Source organism: Lampetra fluviatilis, chromosome 70, assembly GCF_964198595.1.
Source record: "Lampetra fluviatilis chromosome 70, kcLamFluv1.1, whole genome shotgun sequence".
Lineage (NCBI taxonomy): Eukaryota > Metazoa > Chordata > Hyperoartia > Petromyzontiformes > Petromyzontidae > Lampetra > Lampetra fluviatilis.
In genome coordinates, this window is record NC_136344.1 from 3796327 (window position 1) to 3809147 (window position 12821).

General features: G+C 57.0%; 1 protein-coding gene across 1 annotated transcript in view; it reads left to right on the plus strand.

Annotated features, from left to right (window-relative positions):
- The window catches only part of LOC144952849 (guanine nucleotide-binding protein G(s) subunit alpha-like), a 56006-nt gene that overhangs the window by 17700 nt on the left and 25485 nt on the right, over window positions 1-12821 (plus strand). The window contains exons 3-5 of the mRNA XM_078883319.1: window positions 5745-5799; window positions 7794-7913; window positions 11436-11533. Coding sequence (XP_078739445.1) covers window positions 5745-5799; window positions 7794-7913; window positions 11436-11533 — 273 coding nt within the window. The remainder of the gene's footprint in view (window positions 1-5744; window positions 5800-7793; window positions 7914-11435; window positions 11534-12821) is intronic.

The window sequence follows — 12821 nt, forward strand, 5'->3', positions numbered from 1 at the left end:
TGTGTCTAGGCTGTGTGTGTGTGTGTCTAGGCTGTGTGTGTGTGTGTCTAGGCTGTGTGTGTGTGTCTAGGCTGTGTGTGTGTGTGTGTAGGCTGTGCGTGTGTGTGTGTAGGCTGTGCGTGTGTGTGTGTCTAGGCTGTGTGTGTGGGGTGTGTGTGTGTGTCTAGGCTCTGTGTGTGTAGTCTGTGTGTGTGTAGGCTGTGTGTGTGTGTGTCTAGGCTGTGTGTGTGTAGGCTGTGTGTGTGTGTGTGTCTAGGCTGTGTGTGTGTGTGTGTAGGCTGTGTGTGTGTGTGGGCTGTGTGTGTGTGTGTAGGCTGTGTGTGTGTAGGCTGTGTGTGTGTGTGTGTGTCTAGGCTGTGTGTGTGTGTGTCTAGGCTGTGTGTGTGTAGGCTGTGTGTGTGTGTGTCTAGGCTGTGTGTGTGTGTGTGTAGGCTGTGTGTGTGTGTGTCTAGGCTGTGTGTGTGTGTAGGCTGTGTGTGTGTGTGTGTGTAGGCTGTGTGTGTGTGTGTAGGCTGTGTGTGTGTGTGTAGGCTGTGTGTGTGTGTGTAGGCTGTGTGTGTGTGTGTAGGCTGTGTGTGTGTGTAGGCTGTGTGTGTGTGTGTGTAGGCTGTGTGTGTGTGTGTAGGCTGTGTGTGTGTGTGTGTGTAGGCTGTGTGTGTGTAGGCTGTGTGTGTGTAGGCTGTGTGTGTGTAGGCTGTGTGTGTGTGTGTAGGCTGTGTGTGTGTAGGCTGTGTGTGTGTAGGCTGTGTGTGTGTGTGTGTGTAGGCTGTGTGTGTGTGTGTGTGTAGGCTGTGTGTGTGTGTGTAGGCTGTGTGTGTGTGTATAGGCTGTGTGTGTGTGTAGGCTGTGTGTGTGTGTGTGTGTAGGCTGTGTGTGTGTAGGCTGTGTGTGTGTAGGCTGTGTGTGTGTAGGCTGTGTGTGTGTGTGTGTCTAGGCTGTGTGTGTGTGTGTGTCTAGGCTGTGTGTGTGTGTGTAGGCTGTGTGTGTCTAGGCTGTGTGTGTGTAGGCTGTGTGTGTGTGTGTGTCTAGGCTGTGTGTGTGTGTAGGCTGTGTGTGTGTGTGTAGGCTGTGTGTGTCTAGGCTGTGTGTGTGTGTGTGTAGGCTGTGTGTGTGTGTAGGCTGTGTGTGTGTGTAGGCTGTGTGTGTGTGTAGGCTGTGTGTGTGTGTAGGCTGTGTGTGTGTGTGTAGGCTGTGTGTGTGTGTGTCTAGGCTGTGTGTGTGTGTAGGCTGTGTGTGTCTAGGCTGTGTGTGTGTGTGTCTAGGCTGTGTGTGTGTGTAGGCTGTGTGTGTGTAGGCTGTGTGTGTGTGTGTAGGCTGTGTGTGTCTAGGCTGTGTGTGTGTGTGTGTCTAGGCTGTGTGTGTGTGTAGGCTGTAGTGAGGCTGTTGTCGGTGTGTCCACGCTCTGGATGCTTCACAAGCAACGGGGGGGGAGTGGGGGGTGGGGCAGGCGGGGTGAGCCTCCCGATTGGCCCTGCCCATCAACGTGATCTTGACAACCGCCGTGTCTGATTGGCTGAGCTGCTCGGCACATCCGGCGTGGTGCACGCAACCCCCAGACTACGGAGAGACTGTGGACGTCTTGACACCAGAAGGGGGGTCGGGGGACACCTTGAAACGCTGATGGAGGGATGCTGTGATCTGGTTAGCCGTAGACCCCCTGAAGCGAGACCCCGAGAGCCTAAACAGGGGACCCCGAGACCTCCACCCCCCCCCCCCCCCCCCAGGGACTGGCTTTCCCCGAGACAAGATAACGAAATTTCGATTTAAAGCTTTCGTGACTGCAGGGATTCATCTTCTTGGAAGGTTTGAGCCTTGGCCCCACGGTGGGTGGGTGGGTGGGTGAGCGAGTGCCGTGCACGGCAGGGCGCTAGCAGCCCGCTGCGTTGCCTGCTAGCGGGGAGAGAGGTGGCTGGGTGGGGGGGGGCAGTGCTGTGACTTCTCTGAACTGGTCCTGGGGCCCCCCCCTCGTGCATTAAGTCGACTCCGCCTCAAACGTGTCACCAGGGTGGTGGGTGCGTACTAAACGTCGTCACTTGGGGAGACAAAAGCGGCGGGGGGTGTGTGACGTGTAGAGGTCGCAACCGGGTACCCGATACCCGTACCCTACCCGATACCCGCCTACCCGTACCCGGCCGGGTACGGGTACCCGTTTGCGACCCTGGTGCGGCCGGGTACGGGTACGGGCAGGCCGTGAGTCACTGGTGAGTCACCGTTTGTCACTCATTTCCCAACGTCTTGTCTCTTCTCACAATTCAAGTTCCTAGAATCAACCCACCCGCGCCTGCAACGTGGCTTCATCCCAGAGGTCGCATTTGGGTACCCGATACCCGTACCCTACCCGTACCCGGCCGGGTACGGCCGGGTACGGGTACGGCCGGGTACGGGTACCCGTTTGCGACCCTGGTGCGGCCGGATACGTGTTACGGGTAGGCCGTGAGTCACTGGTGAGTCGCCGTTTGTCACTCATTTCGGGTAGGGTACGGGTAGGGAACGGGTACCCGTACCCGGCCCGGTACGGGTAAGCAATCAAAACCCGTTTGCGACCTCTGACGACGTGGTAGTGCTGGCCGCCCTCGACGTTTGCCCCACTGATTGGCGGTGACGTCATCGCGGCGCTTTGTGCCAGGCTGGGTGCACTTTGAGGCTGTCCACGTGACGTCACAAAACAGGCCCAGGTGCCATGCGTTGACTGCTGTGCCAGGCTAGGTGCAGGAGGAGGAGGTCACAGGACAGACCCAGCAGGTGCCGTGGGTTGACTGCTGTGCCAGGCTAGGTGCAGGAAGTCATGGAACAGGCCCAGGTGCCATGGGTTGACTGCTGTGCCAGGCTAGGTGCAGGAGGAGGTCACGGGACGGGCCCAGGTGCTATGGGTTGACTGCTGTGCCAGGCTAGGTGCAGGAGGAGGTCACGGGACAGACCCAGCAGGTGACATGGGTTGACTGCTGTGCCAGGCTAGGTGCTGGATTTCACGGAGCAGACCCAGGTGCCATGGGTTGACTGTTGTGCCAGGCTAGGTGCAGGAGGAGGTCACGGAACAGACCCAGCAGGTGACATGGGTTGACTGCTGTGCCAGGCTAGGTGCAGTAGGAGGTCACGGGACAGACCCAGCAGGTGACATGGGTTGTACTGCTGTGCCAGGCTAGGTGCAGGAGGAGGTCACGGAACAGACCCAGGTGCCATGGGTTGACTGCTGTGCCAGGCTAGGTGCAGGAGGGGTCACGGAACAGGCTCAGGTGACATGGGTTGACTGCTGTGCCAGGCTAGGTGCAGGAGGAGGAGGTCACGGGACAGACCCAGCAGGTGACATGGGTTGACTGCTGTGCCAGGCTAGGTGCAGGAGGGGTCACGGAACAGGCTCAGGTGACATGGGTTGACTGCTGTGCCAGGCTAGGTGCAGGAGGAGGAGGTCACGGGACAGACCCAGCAGGTGACATGGGTTGACTGCTGTGCCAGGCTAGGTGCAGGAGGGGTCACGGAACAGGCTCAGGTGACATGGGTTGACTGCTGTGCCAGGCTAGGTGCAGGAGGAGGAGGTCACGGGACAGACCCAGCAGGTGACATGGGTTGACTGCTGTGCCAGGCTAGGTGCAGGAGGAGGACACGAGGTTACCCCGTGTCCGTGTGCGAGCTCTCTTCTTGATCCATGCGGGGGTTTAATTTTATAATTTTTATTTTATTTAACGCATCCCCCCACAACAACCCCCCTGTGAACGCTGATAAGGAGGCCGTCTGCAAGTCGCATGGCCGACGTGCGGATGTGTGCGTGCGTCTGATGTGGTGCTCTCCTCTCTCGCTGTCGGTATTGAGACGGGGCGGTGCGAGTGGTGCGTGGTGGTGGTGCGTGTGGTGGGTGGTGCGTGGTGCGTGTGGTGCGTGGTGGTGCGTGGTGCGTGGTGGGTGGTGCATGGTGCGAGTGGTGGTGGTGGTGCGTGGTGGTGGTGGTGCGTGTTGGTGCGTGGTGGGTGGTGCATGGTGCGAGTGGTGCGTGGTGGGTGGTGCATGGTGCGAGTGGTGGTGCGTGGTGCGTGGTGGTGGTGCGTGGTGGTGCGTGGTGGTGCTTGGTGGGTGGTGGGTGGTGGTGCGTGGTGGTGCGTGGTGGTGCGTGGTGCGAGTGGTGGGTGGTGCGTGGTGGTGCGTGGTGGTGCGTGGTGGTGCGTGGTGGTGCGTGGTGGTGGTGGTGCGTGGTGGTGGTGCGTGGTGGGTGGTGCGTGGTGGTGCGTGGTGCATGGACTTGCACAGCAGAGACCCACAGAAATGACCTGCGAATGTTTATTTACCCTGCAAAGCCTCGGAGCTCGTCATTGCGACAGGGGTTTGCTGCGTCGTGAGCGTTCCAAAACCGCTAGCGCACGCGGGCGTGGGCGGTAGGCCTCGGCAAGGTAAGGTAATTGTACCCTTTTGACCGGGTAAAAGGGTAAAGGTAAAGGGTCAAGGTGTCGGACATGCCAAGGGGTAAGGGTAAAGGGTAGGGTAGAGTGAGTGTATTGTGGTAAGGTAAAAGGTAGGGTAAAGGTAGGCTCGTTGCTTTTTACCTTTTACCTTACCTGCTAAAGGGTAAAAGGTAGCGTAGAGTGAGTGTATTGTGGTAAGGTAAAAGGTAAGGTAAAAGGTAGGCTCGTTGTTTTTACACTTTTACCTTACCTTGCCGAGGCCCAGTGAGCGGCACGCGACGACTGTGCCCCTCCTCCTCTTGCGAACGGCGCCACGGGATCCGCACCCACGGCGTTCATCGGAACTATTTAAACAATTTTTACACGTTTTTTTAATAACTCACTCTCTCCATTGTTATTGTTGTTGTATCCTCAAATCTTGTAACTCAATTTGAACCCACTTCCCAATGTGCTGTCGACTACAAACTTAGTATATTTATATCATACTGATGACAATACTATATTCTATCATAGAAATTTGTTTAAATATATTTTTTTACATTTTTTTGTACATGTTATGTTTCGGCTTGGGTCTAATTGTCCACGCTCAACTGACGTTGGCTGTAATTGGCTACGGCCCCTCACGTTGTGGCAAGCTTCGGGGCCACTTCCTGGAGTCGTGGAGTTCTTCCACTAAGAGTACATTTCTTTAAAGCGTGTTAAACAAAAAAGTTTTTTTAAATATTACTTATTTTTATTTTAGCAGGTGTAGCGCGCCCCGCTGGGGCTGTCTGTCACGAACGATCGCAGCCGCACAAAGTCATCGCGTGGACATTCATAGGAGCAGCCAAAACGTTAGCGGCGTTTCTCAGAGGCCCACAGAGACCCACATGCTGGTCGAGAACTCGCCACTAGGTGGCGGTGACGTCACCACGACGCTTGTGCCAGGCCATGTGCACCTTGAGGCTACCACGTGAAGTGTCGAACGCCCGCTGGCAGGAGGTCACGGGGCAGACCCAGCAGGTGCCACGGGTCGACTGACTGAGATGACTGAGATGACTGAGATGACTGAGATTCACTGAGATGACTGAGATGACTGGCATGACTGGCTGATGCACCACCTGTGCCCCCTACTCTGCCAATGCAGAACAACAACAACAACCGCCATTCGCCACTAAGTGGCGGTGACGTCACCACGACGCTTGTGCCAGGCCATGTGCACCTTGAGGCTACCACGTGAAGTGTCGAACGCCCGCTGGCAGGAAGGAGGTCACGGGGCAGACCCAGCAGGTGCCACGGGTCGACTGACTGAGATGACCGAGATGACTGCCCCCCCCCCCCGCCGCCGTGTCTCCCCCATCTTGTCTCCCACAGCGAGAAGAAGCAGAAGATTCAGGACATCAAGAAGAACATCCGGGACGCCATTGTGGTGAGCGCACCTACCTCCCCCCTCCTCCCCCCTCCGCCACCGCCGTGGTTTTACAGGCAGGAACAATGCTCCTCACTGCTGCCCGCCAGGGATGTTTTGTCCGTCTGTCTGTCGCGCGCATAAATAAATATACAATTCAAACAGCTCTTTGATTGGTGGAGACCTACTGCCGGGTACGGAGAGGGGAGGGGCCTGAGGGGGGGGGGGTCAGGGGGGGGGCCTGAGGGAGGGGGGGTCAGGGGAGGGGCCTGAGGGAGGGGGGGTCAGGGGAGGGGCCTGAGGGAGGGGGGGGGGGTCAGGGGAGGGGCCTGAGGGAGGGGGGGGGGTCAGGGGAGGGGCTTGAGGGAGGGGGGGGGTCAGGGGAGGGGCCTGAGGGAGGGGGGGGGGGTCAGGGGAGGGGCCTGAGGGAGGGGGGGGGGGTCAGGGGAGGGGCCTGAGGGAGGGGGGGGGGTCAGGGGAGGGGCTTGAGGGAGGGGGGGGGGTCAGGGGAGGGGCCTGAGGGAGGGGGGGGGGGTCAGGGGAGGGGCTTGAGGGAGGGGGGGTAAGGGGTGGGTCTCAGGGAGGGGGGGGTCAGGGAAGGGGTCCTAAGGGAGGGGGGGTCAGGGGAGGGGGCGGGTTAAGGGGAGGGGCCGATAGTGAAGGGGGCTGGCTGCCTGGCTGGCTGCCTGGCTACCTGAAGTCAAGTTCTCTTGTACACAGGTAGGAACAACAGGTTCCACACTGCCCACCAGGGATTAGTTGTGTCTGTCTGTCGTGCACGAATACGCTGTCCAAGGACAGTGCATACATTATCAGAGTTGTGTTTTTTGTTTGCATTAAGGCCGCAGGTATTGTGGTCAATGCAAACATGAGTCCTCGTAAAAAAGGTGTCGGTTTTGTTGCCAGATAGAAGGGTAAAAAAACAATTATTATATTTTTTACTGGCAAATCAGGTTCCAATGGTGTAAAACAGAGGTGGGACAAAGTCATTGTTATGCAAGTCCAAGTCGAGTCGCAAGTCATCAAATTCATGACTCGAGTCTGACTCGAGTCCAAGTCACATGACTCGAGTCCACATCTCATAGGTGGGACAAAGTCATTGTTATGCAAGTCCAAGTCGAGTCGCAAGTCATCAAATTCATGACTCGAGTCTGACTCGAGTCCAAGTCACATGACTCGAGTCCACACCTCTGGTGTAAAATACTATTATCATTCCTTCACTTCATTAATGCTAACCCTGCATAATGCACGGGCATAATGACTTTAAACCCCCTTCCCACCTCCTACGCACTTCACAAGTAGTACTAATCCCATATCTGCATTTCCCATAAACATGCTAAATTCCTATTGATATGCAAATTCCTTTGTTAAGGCGCTCTTCCCCCTCCAACCCAGCAGCTTAAATATACGCTCCAAGCCTGGGGCGTGTCATTCAGACTCTGTCTTCTCGACAGACCTGTTTCTTCACCTGAGGACGGCTGCTTGCGTTGTGGCCGAAACGTCGTGAGAATTATTTCATTTTGTTTTATTTTTCTTATTTTATTACTTCCCCTCTACGTGACTTTACCGAAAGAACCAAGAAGATGAATCCCTGCAGTCACGAAAGCTTTACATCGAAATTTGATATGCAGTCTTCTTGGTTCTTTCGGTAAAGTCACGTAGAAGGGAAGTAATAAAATAATAAAACATAACAAAATAATTCTCACGACGTTTCGGCCACAACGCAAGCAGCCGTCTTCAGGTGGAAAACAGGTCTCTCTGTCTTCTCGACAGACCTGTTCTCCACCTGAAGACGGCTGCTTGCGTTGTGGCCCGAAACGTCGTGAGAATTATTTTATTATTTTATATGTTTTATTTTTATTATTTTATTATGTTTTATTTTTATTATTTTATTACTTCCCTTCTACGTGGTGACTTTACCGAAAGAACCAAGAAGGTGTAAAACCTTGTTGAAGGCGACATGGCTGCGGGGGCGGGGGGCGTGTGCCTTTGTGTGTGTGTGTGCGTGCGTGCAGGCCATCACGGGAGCCATGTGCACTCTGACCCCGCCCGTGCCTCTCGCCAATCCCGGCAACCACCTGCGCGTGGAGTACGTGCAGAGCGTGGCGGTGCAGCCCGACTTTGACTTCCCTGTGGTACGGGCTCGTGTGCATGTACACGCTCGCACACGCTCACACACGCACACACACGCTCGCACACGCTCGCTCGCACACGCTCGCACACGCTCGCACACGCTCGCACACGCTGGCATACACACATACTCACCGTACTCACACGCTCGCACACGCTCGCACACGCTGGCATACACACATACTCACCGTACTCACACGCTCGCACACGCTCGCACACGCTCGCACACGCTCGCACACGCTCGCACACGCTCGCACACGCTGGCATACACACATACTCACCGTACTCACACGCTCGCACACGCTCGCACACACACGCTCGCACACGCTCTCACACACATGCACGCACACTCGCACGCTCACACACACGCTCGCACACACGCTCGCTCACCCGCTCGCACCCTCGCTCACGCGTGGACTCGCTTGCACTCGCACGCACGCACACTCGCTCACGCACACTCGCACGCACACTCGCACACACACTCGTTCACGCACGCACACTCGCTCACACACGCACACTCGCTCACGCATGCACACTCGCACGCACACTCGCACGCACACACTCACACGCACACTCGCTCACGCACGCACACTCGCACGCACACTCGCACGCACACTCGCACACACGCACGCACACTCGTTCACGCACGCACACTCGCTCACGCACGCACACTCGCTCACGCACGCACACTCGCGCACGCACACTCGCTCACGCACGCACACTCGCTCACGCACGCACACTCGCGCACGCACGCACACTCGCGCACGCACACTCTCTCACGCACGCACACTCGCTCACGCACGCACACTCGCACGCACACTCGCACACACACACTCTCACACACGCTCGCACACGCTCGCACACACACGCTCTCACACACGCTCACACACGCTCGCACACGCTCGTACACACACGCTCACACGCTCGCACACACACGCTCTCACACACGCTCGCACACGCTCGTACACACACGCTCTCACACACGCTCGCACACGCTCGCACACACACGCTCGCACACGCTCGCACACGCTCGCACACACACGCTCTCACACACGCTCGCACACGCTCGTACACACACGCTCTCACACACGCTCGCACACGCTCGCACACACACGCTCTCACACACGCTCTCACACACGCTCGCACACGCTCGTACACACACGCTCACACGCTCGCACACACACGCTCACACGCTCGCACACGCTCGCACACACACGCTCTCACACACGCTCTCACACACGCTCGCACACGCTCGCACACACACGCTCTCACACACGCTCTCACACACGCTCGCACACGCTCGTACACACACGCTCACACGCTCGTACACACACGCTCACACGCTCGCACACGCTCGCACACACACGCTCTCACACACGCTCACACACGCTCGCACACGCTCGCACACACACGCTCTCACACACGCTCGCACACGCTCGCACACACACGCTCTCACACACGCTCGCACACGCTCGCACACACACGCTCTCACACACGCTCTCACACACGCTCGCACACGCTCGTACACACACGCTCACACGCTCGCACACGCTCGCACACACACGCTCTCACACACGCTCACACACGCTCACACACGCTCGCACACGCTCGTACACACACGCTCACACGCTCGCACACGCTCGCACACACACACTCACACACACGCTCTCACACACGCTCTCACACACGCTCGCACACGCTCTCACACACTCGCACGCACACGCTCGCACACGCTCGCTCGCACACACACGCTCGCACACACGCTCGCATACACGCTCACACACACGCTCGCATACACGCTCACACACACGCTCGCACACGCTCGCACACGCTCGCACACACACACTCACACACACGCTCTCACACACGCTCTCACACGCTCTCACACACTCGCACGCACACGCTCGCACACGCTCGTACACACACGCTCACACGCACGCTCTCACACACGCTCTCACACGCTCTCACACACTCGCACGCACACGCTCGCACACGCTCGCACACACACACTCACACACACGCTCTCACACACGCTCTCACACACGCTCGCACACGCTCTCACACACTCGCACGCACACGCTCGCACACGCTCGTACACACACGCTCACACGCTCGCACGCGTTGGCACACACACATACTCACCGTACTCACACGCTCGCACACGCTGGCACTCGCTCGCACACGCTCGCACACGCTCGCACACGCTCGCACACGCTCGCACACGCTCGCACACGCTCGCACACGCTCGCACACGCTCGCACACGCTCGCACACGCTCGCACACGCTCGCACACGCTCGCACACGCTCGCACACGCTCGCACTCGCTCGCACACGCTCGCACACACTCGTACACGCTCGCACACACTCGTACACGCTGGCACTCGCTAGCACACACTCGCACATACTGGCACACGCTCGCACTCACTCGTACTCACTCGCACACGCATGTACACACTCGCACACACACACTCGCGCGCACGCTTGCGCACAATCGCACGCGTGTACAAAGACAAAGATCCCGCCCCCCGTATAGCCTGCACAGACTGTTGGGGCAAGTGCTGTTGGGAAGCACCTCTGAAGGCCGGCACGGCTCACGAAGGGGGTGGGTGGCCAGCACCACGCCCGGCCGCCTTTGTCTCCCCAGTGGCGATGTTTACCACACACGGCACCAGCTACTCGTTTGAGTCTGAGTCAAGTTCAAGTTCAAGTATTAGGTGTATAGCCCTGTGAGCCATTCGGCTCTTGAATCGGGTGCAACCGCAACGAACAAAAAACTAAAATTTCGATTTAAAGCTTCTTTCGTGACTGCAGGGATTCATCTTCTTGGTTCTTTCGGTAAAGTCACGTAGAGTGGAAATAATAAAATAATACAAATAAAACATAATAAAATAATATAATAGATTTTTATATTTTATTTAATATATATTTTATTCTATTACCATATTATTTTATTATTTTATTTTATTATATTATTATATTATTTAATTATGTTTTATTTTTATTATTTTATTATTTCCATTCTACGTGATTTTACCGAAAGAACCAAGAAGAACAAAAACATGAACATCTTAGGGGAGGCCGATGACCGGTTCAGATAATCGTCACCGGTGTTGGTCGTGGATGAACGGGAATCGAACTCTGGTCGCCGGGTTCGTAGGGCAGCGCGCTAACCGCTGCACCACTCCCTATTCTCTCTCCCTCCCTCTCTCTCCCGTGTGTGTGTGTGCGTGTGTGTGCGTGTGTGCGTGTGTGTGCGCGTGTGTGTGTGCGCGCGTGTGTGCGTGCGTGCGTGTGCGTGCGTGTGTGTGCGTGTGTGTGCGTGTGTGTGTGCGTGTGTGTGCGTGCGTGTGTGCGTGTGTGCGTGTGTGCGTGCGTGCGTGCGTGCGTGCGTGTGTGTGCGTGTGCGTGTGTGTGCGTGCGTGTGTGTGCGTGCGTGTGTGTGCGTGTGTGTGCGTGTGCGTGCGTGTGTGTGCGCGTGTGTGCGTGTGTGTGTGTGTGTGTGCGTGTGTGTGTGCGTGTGTGAGCAGGAGTTCTACCAGCATGCCAAGGCGCTGTGGCAGGACGAGGGGGTGCGGGCTTGCTACGAGCGCTCCAACGAGTACCAGCTCATCGACTGTGCACAGTAGTGAGTGGCCCTCCACTCACGCACACACTCGGACTCACACACACACACTCACACACGCACGCACACACTCGCACTCACACACACACTTACACTCGCACACACTCGGACTCACACACACACACTCACACACACTCGCACTCACTCACTCACACACACACACACACACTTACACTCGCACACACTCGGACACACTCACACACGCACGCACACACTCGGACTCACACACACACACTCACTTACACTCGCACACACTCGCACTCACTCACACACACACACACTTACACTCGCACACACTCGGACTCGCACACACACACTCACTTACACTCACTTACACTCGCACACACTCGGACACACTCACACACGCACGCACACACTCGGACTCACACACACACTCACTTACACTCGCACACACTCGGACACACGCACGCTCGCTCGCTCACTCACTCACACTCGCTCACACACTCACTCGCTCACACACTCACTCGCTCACACACTCACTCGCTCTCACTCGCTCTCACTCGCGCACACTCGCACACACACACACACGCACGCACACACTCGGACTCACACACGCACACACTCACTTACACTCGCACACACTCGGACACACTCACACACGCACGCACACACTCGCACTCACTCACACACACTCGCTTACACTCGCACACACTCGGACACACACACACGCACGCACACACTCGCACTCACTCACACACACTCGCTTACACTCGCACACACTCGGACACACACGCACGCACACACTCGCACTCACTCACACACACTCGCTTACACTCGCACACACTCGGACACACACACGCACGCACACACTCGGACTCACACACACACACTCACTTACACTCGCACACACTCGGACACACGCACGCTCGCTCGCTCACTCACTCGCACTCGCTCACACACTCACTCGCTCTCACTCGCTCTCACTCGCTCACACACTCACTCGCTCACACACTCACTCGCTCTCACTCGCTCTCACTCGCGCACACTCACTCAATCTCACTCACACACGCTCACTCACTCGCTCACACACTCACTCGCTCACACACTCACTCGCTCACACACTCACTCACTCGCTCACACTCACTCTCACTCGCTCTGACTCGCGCACACTCACTCAATCTCACTCACACACGCTCACTCACTCGCTCACACACTCACTCGCTCACACACTCACTCACTCGCTCTCACTCGCTCTCACTCACTCTCACTCGCGCACACTCGCGCAACACTCACTCAATCTCACTCACACACGCTCACTCACTCGCTCACA